The following is a 9,564-nucleotide window of genomic DNA, read 5'->3' as shown; positions in this document are numbered from 1 at the left end:
TGATTCTGATTAGGTCTTTATTTATCCAGAGAGAAGGCTGGTATGCGAGTGAACAAGGAAAAATGTATAATGCAGCTCTACATTAAAACATCTTCCAGGTAAATAATATATTCATTAAATAAGAACAGCATTCAAATGTACCAGACAAGCAGGTGGGAGAAAAAAACAACAAAAAAAAAGCTCTCTGAGGAATGAGTACAGTGACTATTACAATGTGCCATGACAAGCTTTCCAAAAAAAAGCATTCAGGTAACAGTTCATGTCCCGCAGTCACAGCAGCAAGTAGGGCCATCCTGAAAGTATGTAGCGCAGCTTCGACGACGGCCGTTTCCCCCCTCGGAATAAAAAAAAAAAAAAAAAAGGCAGCGGAGGATGAGCGCTGCTTGGCAACGTGATCAACCAACATGGACAAACACAAACCTCAGTCTCCCCCTCGTAAGGCCGTAAGCAGAGCCTGTGCCGGGGCGCCGTGCTGACGGAAGATCACAGTGGAGAGAGGGAATGCATATGGACATGGATCGGTGGGGTCCAGCAGGAGATGGAGGCTACTTTGAATCTCCCATGCCGTCGCCATCACAAAGGCAAGACAGGTGGCGAGTCCCAAATGACCCCTCCGCTTTTTTTTCCTTTTTTTTAATGCAAGACCACGACCAACAACCAAGGCAGCCTCTGGGCAAATTAGAAGTTTGTGTGAATGGATGACAAAAAGGTGGAGGGGATCATTAATGACTCAGATCTGGTCTTGGCTTTCTCTCATCACATTAGCTTTATACAGACATCCTATTCGGATGAATAGTGCATTACACAAAAGTACAAGGGAAAAATACTGGTTTTACACTATACATTTTCTAAAATATATACAGAGTAAAATAAGTTATGTTTCCATAATGAGCTGTAGCCAGTCTGCACTCATGTGCAATTATATGCATTTGTGTGTGAGTGTATACCAGAATATCCAATATATATCACACAGTCAAAGAGTCTCTAAAGGCATCTACTTATTTGGTTAAAGAGTGAGTTTTGCGTGAAGACCTGTTGAAGGGGACTCTCCTCTCAGAGCAGATCAATAAACAGATATATTTCTCTTTTTACACTCCCTGAAGGCAAACGTTTCCCACAGGGTTACAATTACATGTTAAATATCCTAACATTTACAACCTAGGATGTTAGCTCTAATAAAAAATACATTTCTCAAAAAAATATTCTTGCAGTGCTTTTTCTCTTTCAAGCATGCGTTTGAAAACTCTTCTTTTTTTCTTTAAACAAGATTTTTCTGAGTTTGCTCATGAATCCTGACGGTGTGTCCTCACACGTACGACACCTCCTCTGGAGTGTATGACATGCTTCAACACCAAACTCCCAGCCCAGGTTCCCCCCATGAGGACCCCCATGAGGACCCCGAGGAGGACCCAGAGGAGGACCCCGCTCAGTGTGATGGGCCCTTCAGGTCAGATCCAGCAAAAAATGAAAACAAAAAAACAAAAACTAAAAAGTTGTCATCCCACAGCGCCGTCTCTGATTCTCCCCCAGGCACACCACCACATGACTTATTGCAACAGAATTTTGCAAGTTGGCTTAGTCTGGGAAAAGGTATTAGCTTTAAGCATTCATACATGTAATAATATATATTAAGAGTCACAGTTATTCCCACACATCCTTTAGCCCTTTATAGGTGGAGTCTCTCTTGTCCTCCGCCCCTCGCCGTCTACCCTCTCTCTGCAGCCGAGGCGAGGTTGGTGTAGAGCAGCGGGGTGTTTTAGTCCAGTCGAGTCCGGCCTGCAGCAGCGCAGCCTCACAGCCCGGTGCTGACCATGGTGGTGAGGGGCTGGCAGGCCTGCGCCTGACTCAGAGCCTCGCGGATCTGCAGGTTGAGCTCCATGAGGCGGGTGCTGGCCTGGGACAGGTCCCTGCTGGGGCCCACCACCGCCAGGCAGCCCGTCTGGCCCAGCGTCTGGTGACGGAAGAAGATGTGCAGCAGCGTCTGGACTGCGTTATCCGTCTCGTTGCCAAAGATGTCATTGGGCCACAGAGACCTGGAGGTGAGGAGGGTCAGAGGAGAGGAGAGAGAAGAATTTGAGGAAAAAAAAACGTGATCGTACAAAAACATATTTCAGTCCCTCTGAGGTTGTTTGGGATTGTTGCGATCAAACACACTTGATTTTGCAGCAGGTGCTCTCAAAAATTGTGATGCAAGTCTGCCAAGGCTTCAGGAACTTTTGACAGTAAAATGAATGAAATTGGCAAAAATGGCATGTAATCACTTTTTATGATAATAAGGATACTGCACATCACAAAAAGAGCTGGAAACAATCTTTCTACTTTCTGAACTGAAAGAAAAGTTGGAAAAAAAAAATGTCTGCTTCATAAAAGTAACATAGCTTTAAAAAAAAAAAACATTCAGTGACTGTAACATTGAACACAGGCTACTTTAAAAATGAGTTCAAATGCTTTTTGAATATTTAAAAAGTATTAATTCAACACGCACTGTCTGTGAAAAACCGACAAAAATTACAAAGAGAACAATAACATTTAAAAAGTTAAAAAAAAATAACATTAAATTGTCTCGATTTTTTTTTTTAAGGCGACTTAATCAATTTATTGACTCGTTCCGTCATCACAAACAGTGCTTGCTTTGTGTTTGTGCTTCGTTCATCTCACCTGAAGATTTTGACCTGCGTGAGGGCCGAGCTGAAGTCTCTGCCTCGAAGAGTTTCTATCAGTGACTGGATGGCCGTCTCCGTGTTGGTCTGGGCGTTGTCCGGCATGCACACGTCCTCCTGAGCATCGTTTCCTGTTTCTGCCTCCTTCAGGCAGCTCTCCAGGATCGTCAGCTCTTCAGACATGTTGGTCACCTTGGAAACAGACAGATAAACATTATTTTCACAGCTCTGGATAATACATGTGCAAAATCTACCCGAGAGGTCGGCAAAATAAACCTCGACTAAAAATTAAGTGGACATGCTGATCCCATCATTCTATATAGGAAATTATTTAATTCAATTAAGTACCATAATCTAATTAAAGCTCCATCGAGATGCAGCCCAGAGAGACATCGACTGCCACTCAGATTTAGACTGTTTATGTAATCAAAACCTGAACTGTATTTTACACCAACAGGCAACGGATATGTTGTTTTAATGTCAAACATTTTTTTTTAATGAAATACAACAATAGAAAGTGAAGAGACAGTGAGGCAACACTCGGTGAAACACGGTGCTGCATTTTGTCTGCTTCCGTTTCTCTAAAAGACAGACTGCAGGTGTGAGCGGACAACGTGAATGAATCCAGAAAACTTTAACTAAATGTTTTGTGATGTCAGTGTATGAAAGAAACCTAAACAACAATCTGTTACTAACTGCATGTATCTCTGCATTGCGCTCCACTATGAGCTTCAATGGGACTTTATGAACTGACTTCAAAAGCTCTAAAACACCAAAAAACATGTCATCTTTGAAGAAATTACTTTTCAATGTCAACAAGAAAACACTCCAAATGTTCTAGTGTGCTTTTATTGAAAGTGTTTTAGCCTTCTGCATCATCGGCTGGTTTGGAAAACCACTGAGACACGGAAAGAGTCAGAGGAAATGGTAACCACAGCCAGTGAGCTGCGAAGAACCCCGTTAACAGGTATGGATTGTACTGATCAACAAGGCAAACAACATTGTGGGTTACAAGAGGCACCCGCTTGTCTCTTCATTTAAACTAGACGGCGATATTGTCCCCCTTTATTGACCAAAAACAGATCAACATCTTCACTTGTCCCACAAGCCATTCAATTTCTCAACATAAAGGGCTCATAAATCAAACAGGAAGTCCAGCTGGTCTGGCCCTCCGTCCATCCTCGGTGCGAGTACGTCTACTCGTGTACATAGATTGCTGAAACTATGCGTGTAAGAGAACTATGAGTATAATGTTGATTGTGCTGCAATTCAATTTGGTCTCACCTCAGCCTCCCTCTTGATGGTGTCCACCCGGGTGATGAGCTTGCAGTAGGCCTGGAAGAGCAGCAGCAGCTGGAAGTGCAGCTTGTAGAGCCTCCGACACAACTCCAGCTCCTGCAGAGACGGAAACAGAAACGCGGGGTCACATGTCGGCGTAATGGGCTCGGCCTGCACTGCAATTACTCTGATGATCGTATGATTAGACGGATGGGTATCCTGGGTTAGAGACGGGGGGGAGGGGTGGGGGGGTGAAAAGGGTTAACGTGGGCGAGTGCAAAGTGCCGTCTGGTTTGGCTCCACGGAGCAGGAGGTGAGTCTACTGCCACTAGAATTAGTCATGAGATCTCAATTAGAAAACTATCCATCACCACCGCAGGTGACGCTCGCTGCGGAGCCACTGGGACCAGGCATGGCTGACTACATGAATGATGGGTAATAACTACTGAAAGTAAAGACCCGTATCCAGGAAAACATGGAAGGAAAAAAATGATTTGAACAGATGTGGGAAAACATGCAAAATGAGAATAAACTAGATTGAAGAACAATATGAACTCTCCGCCGTCCTTTGCTATTGATAACGCAGCCGCTCCTCTGCACTGAGGAGCTCATTTCATCTCTCTGCAGACAGAATCAGTGTGCAGTACGGACAGGCTGAGGTGCTGATTATCCAGCCGACAGGAACAAAAAGCAACAACAACAACAAAAAAAGGAGAACACATTCTGATTGGGTGGATGAGGGAGTTGAGATGGGTTACATGACCAATCAAAGCAGAGACAGAGATACAGAGGAGGGTGGGGGTGGTGGTGGTGGCGGCGGAGCGGTCTGTGGCTGTCAGCAGCGTAGGTATGTACAGAGAGATATGAGATGGTCAGTGTTTTTGTCCGGATGTCGTCATTATTAAAGTCTATAATAGGAGAACCACTTACTGCTAGATTTTCCATTTGCTAAGCAAGAAGGTGAGCAGGTCACACGCGCGCACACACACACAAACACACACAAACACACACAAAACAACAACAAACAAAACAGAAGGAGAGAAAGACCAAGAATTAGTGAGCTTTAACATGACAGCTAAGACACAGTGACCTGACGGAGCGAGGAGCGGCGCTTCACCGGCGTCCCGTCTCACAGGTCAGGAAGGCTCAAACACAAAGCAGCTCAGGTTCAGCAGTAACAGAAACTTTTATTCTGAAAAGCTGAATAACAGCGTGTGTGATGAGGCAGAGGAAAGATGTGGTAAAGTAGAGGCTACACAGAAAGAGGAGAGGTGCTTTTTTTGTTGTTGTGTGATGACAAATAGCAGCTTTAACCTGAGACAACGGTTTGTGTGGGAGGGAAACGCTGAGGGAAGCTGCAAGCGTCGAGTCCACAGATCAGCGAGAGGAAACAGAAACCTACAGTCCACCGTGTGGACAGAGACACCATGCAAAGACTGAAAAGACTGCACAACCTGCGTGTCTGTCATGAAGTCATGTAACACAAATCTTAAGAGTTAGAGTTGCATATTGTTTCCTGTACACAGCTACTCCTACTGTCCTTTTAGAGTTAGATATCCAACTGTTCTTCAGGTTTATTATTCATGTTTTATTTGATTATTAAAAGGAAGTGAAATGGTTGGAATTCTCCTTTTCTCAGACAACATGTCACATCACCGGCAGACAGTGTTGTTAGTGGTATTGAGGTCTGAGGCTGCATTCACACCAAATCAGCTGCTTTTTCTCAAAATTTGTTTTACGGGACACAGAGTGCCAAATTAATGTAGAATAACACTGGAAGGGGTTTTCTGCTATAAAATATCAGGGATTTGCAATAATTCCAAGTTGAGAAAAAAATATTGTGATGCTATTAATAAAGAAAGAGTCATGTGATCACTTTCTACAAAAATATGTATCGTGGATATCTCATCTTTTATTTCCTTAACTGAAAGGACCACGTGTTACAAAAGGGTCCCTGCATCATTAAAAGTCCTGCAGTTTAGAATATGAAGTCCGATCAAAAAGTTCTGAGACCGTTCCTGTTGTGCACAAACAGAGAGCAGCACAGCGATGTGAGCGGAGCAGGAAGTGACATCGCTTGATCAACATCTGCTCCTGTGCTACCGGTGTTTTTGTGGCCACTGGTATGTGTGCATTTGCGATGTCGCCATGGACCTGAAACTTGAGCTGAGGGCGCACATCAGATTTTTGAGTCAAACTCGTGAAATCTGCAACGGCGGAAAAGTTTAAAGTGGCATTCATGTTTCAAGAGGAGCAGAACGTCACTGTTCAAGTCCAAAGAAGGCGCGTCAGGTCACCAGCGCCACGCTGTTTGCATGCTGATGGTTTTCTTTGACATTTGTGGGGTTGCGCACCGTGAATTCATCCCTCGGGGTCAGAGAGTCAACAGTCCACCGTGACGTTCTGAGGCGTAAGAGGGGAAACATTCAGCGGAAATGATCGGCTCTGTGGCGCGATTAGAATCGGGTTCTCCAACATGACATCACGGCCAAACCCAGCACGGTTAAAACACACACGTTTCTCGCCCGCAACGACACAATCGTCGCTTCCCATCAGATTTGGCGCCCTGTGACTTCTTTCTGTTCTCCAAAATATAGTTAAAGCTTGAGTGTTGGCGTGTCGATGCTGTACTAACAGTACTCCGATCCAGCACCAATCACAGATGCTTCTTGACTTGCTTACAGAACAGGACTTCCTGGAAGTATTGGGAGCTTTGCAAGCCGTGAACAACAATAGAGACTTCTCCGCATGTTCTATTTTAGATTTACGTACAGGATGCACGTAAACAACAGTTTAAAACACATCTTACTTAAATGCAAATTGCCAAGGATCCCTATAATATAAAAAAATATAAAAGATTCTTCTCTTTTGATGTTTGATGGAGTTTGGCAAAGTGAATGGCATTTAGGTAGCGGGGTTAAAGTTCCCAACATGACATTAAACCAAGGGGCTTCGTAGTGAAACACCCACACCTCCACACCACCCTGCAGGATGCTGCAGTGATGCCTGATTTGGTGTGAATGCAGATTGAGAGGCGCAGCAGCATCTAAACAGGCCAGAGTCCCATTTGCAGGCACATCTACATGTTGTTTAATATGATGCAGCTAATTAGCTATGCGACCTGGAAACTGATGTTGGCAGTGCACTGCATCTGCTGTGCAGAACAAGATGAGTCTTCATGTCTGTAAATTTAATGAGAAGGAGACTTTAGCAGGAAAGACTGTGGCTCATAAACCAAATATGGTTAGCAGCATGGGAAGTAATTTGATTGGCTGAATGGAAACAACTTCTGTGTAAACTGAGAACTAACAGTACTCCGAAGAATAATACAAAGATAGGGGCCGCCAAAATTGGATTTTCCCCATATGGTTTCTGGTTTTTCTTCTCCAACACAGATGATGTGATGTCCACAGTATAAGTAAACTGTCGCACGAAAAACACTTACTGTATAAATCAGTTGGACTTTATCCATTCAGCTGCATCATGACAATCTTCATTCCTCAAAAGTCAGACTGATCAAAACAAACATTCCCAGCTAACAAACAAGTGAGTGTTCCCTCCTACCTCTGCGTGAGTATTGGGTCGTTGGCTGCTGTCTTTGTCTCCAAACGTTTTCCTGCAATTCTCCAGCCACTGGAGGACGAAAACGGGTGAGAGACAAGACGGGAAGAAAAAAAAAACTATAAACAAGGCTTCAGGAAAGGAGAGGAAGCATTGCAACAAAAAAACAAGAGCTTTTTTTTCTCCCATGGACGTTTGCATCTATATCTGGGTGTGTATATCATAAAGGTTGGTCAGGGAGGAGATTTAATAAGAGTGTTGTACTTAGCGAATTAAAGCAGGCCTGTTCCAGAGCACGGGATAGCATCTATCCCTCCAGGAACATTGCCGTCTCATTCAATTAGCGCCCCTGCATCCCAGAACCCTCTGCAATCTCATCTCGCTCTTCCCCTCCCCCATCCTCCCTTCTTCCACCCCTCAAAGCCTCTCCTGCCCGGCCCTCTGTAACTGATTTAGGAGCACTGAGGGTTATTTTTATCCTTTCAGCAGACTGGTGATGCAGACACTAACAGCAGCGAAGTCTACTCATACCAAACACTGATTTGATGTCTGTCCGCTCATGAGACAGACCGGCTTAATCTTGCACAGCATCAGCTGTTTGTCTTTATGTTCTCCTGGAGATAAAAGGCACTTCACATATATTTCCTAAACTCAAGAAGAGAAGCTATTGTGAGACAGTTCCTCAGAGTCTCTCTCATATCCTGACGCAGCAACTAAAAATGAAGCACAGAGGATGTGAGGTGACGTGTCCTGAGGAAAAAAAAAGCTCAAAGAGAACGTGTAAGCAGACTTGGTGGATGGTGAATGTGGTGACTTACAAGCTCTGCTGCTTCTCTCTTGGCGTTGTAGGTGTCCAAGTGTTCCTGCAACTCCAGCACACTAAACTTCAGAGTCTCCAACAGTCCACAAGAGACCAGCTACAACAGCAAGACAGGACACCACATACATTAAGCCACAACACCACCCAATACGTACACAGTACATGACACAAAAATATGTCGACAGCAGGACACACATACACATTATGGAATATGCATAACATGCAGCACTGTTTTTTATTTTTAACAAAACTGCAGCAGCATTATTGCAGTCTAGCTTTGCCGGTTTAATTAAAATGATTTTAGGGGACCAAGCAGAGGAGCCTCACCGTCTCAGCGTCCAGCAGCACAGTGGGACACTGCGAGCGAGACGTCATGACTTCCAGGGAGCTCAGGAACTGATTGCCCATTCGCTGGAGCCTTTCCCCGAGAAAGCGAACAGATGAATGTGTAATGGAGCCAAATTTCCTCTGAATACTCTGTTAAACGAGGAAAAGGAAGGGGGGGAAAAAATGAAAAAAAGGTCCCGCTAAGAAATCTCACTGGTAAACAACTCAGTTCAGGCGACGGATACGGTGCAGCCTAGTCAGGCAAAAACACAACAACACCCAAGGAAGCATGTGGCCGGTATTTACCTGAAAAAGTCGGGAAAACACGTGAAAAGTGTAAACAGCAGAGGACCCATCTGTGTCTGACAACATCTGGTTGACATGGCAACGCCAAGCGTCTTCCTCATTGTCGTAGGCAACAGGCTGGAAGGCTGCCAGGATGGCTGAGAGGAAGGGCGAAGGGGGCGGAGAGGCCTGGATCTCTGGGAAGCCGTCTGCGTCACCTTCATCTTGACTGAAACACACATGAGGGCCAATAAGCTACAATCCAACATGTTCTCCACTCCCCTCAGTCTTCACTGAAGGACAAATGTAAACACACTCGCATGCTCTTCAGCACTCGCTGCAAGTAAACAACCTCACACTGCTGTAACTCTGTCTGCCTCCCTCACTGAAAATTCTGCTGCAGTATATTGAGAGCTCTAATCTACTGCAGTGCTCCCACAATAACATGAGCTATTAGCATCATGCAAACATCTCGTGCGCGCACGCGCACACACACGCACACACACACGCGCGCACACACACACACACACACACACACACACACACACACGTACGTGCAGATACTCACAGGCCTGTAGGACCAAACAGCCTGAAGAAGCAGACAGAATACAAGTATCTAAAGCCTGCGCTGCC

At 44.8% G+C, this 9,564-nt stretch overlaps 1 protein-coding gene across 8 annotated transcripts in view; it reads right to left on the bottom strand.

Annotated features, from left to right (window-relative positions):
* The window catches only part of fryl (furry homolog, like), a 63,631-nt gene continuing 54,067 nt past the window's right edge, over positions 1 to 9,564 (bottom strand). For 6 of the 8 annotated variants that reach the window (XM_069150709.1, XM_069150714.1, XM_069150711.1 and 3 more), the window contains 8 exons: positions 8,953 to 9,160; positions 8,647 to 8,796; positions 8,318 to 8,416; positions 7,503 to 7,571; positions 4,869 to 4,886; positions 3,945 to 4,055; positions 2,659 to 2,852; positions 1 to 2,033 (listed from right to left, as the gene is read on the bottom strand). In XM_069150709.1, the coding sequence (XP_069006810.1) occupies positions 1,793 to 2,033; positions 2,659 to 2,852; positions 3,945 to 4,055; positions 4,869 to 4,886; positions 7,503 to 7,571; positions 8,318 to 8,416; positions 8,647 to 8,796; positions 8,953 to 9,160 (1,090 nt within the window). In that variant the 3' untranslated portion in view covers positions 1 to 1,792. The remainder of the gene's footprint in view (positions 2,034 to 2,658; positions 2,853 to 3,944; positions 4,056 to 4,868; positions 4,887 to 7,502; positions 7,572 to 8,317; positions 8,417 to 8,646; positions 8,797 to 8,952; positions 9,161 to 9,564) is intronic. The other 2 variants (XM_069150713.1, XM_069150717.1) reach the window with 1 other exon arrangement.

This window comes from Embiotoca jacksoni, unplaced genomic scaffold (genome assembly GCF_022577435.1).
Source record: "Embiotoca jacksoni isolate LCO1_2020_lvr unplaced genomic scaffold, fEmbJac1.0.p SCAF_16, whole genome shotgun sequence".
NCBI classification, from domain to species: Eukaryota; Metazoa; Chordata; class Actinopteri; family Embiotocidae; genus Embiotoca; species Embiotoca jacksoni.
This window is presented reverse-complemented; position numbering and strand designations above follow the sequence as displayed.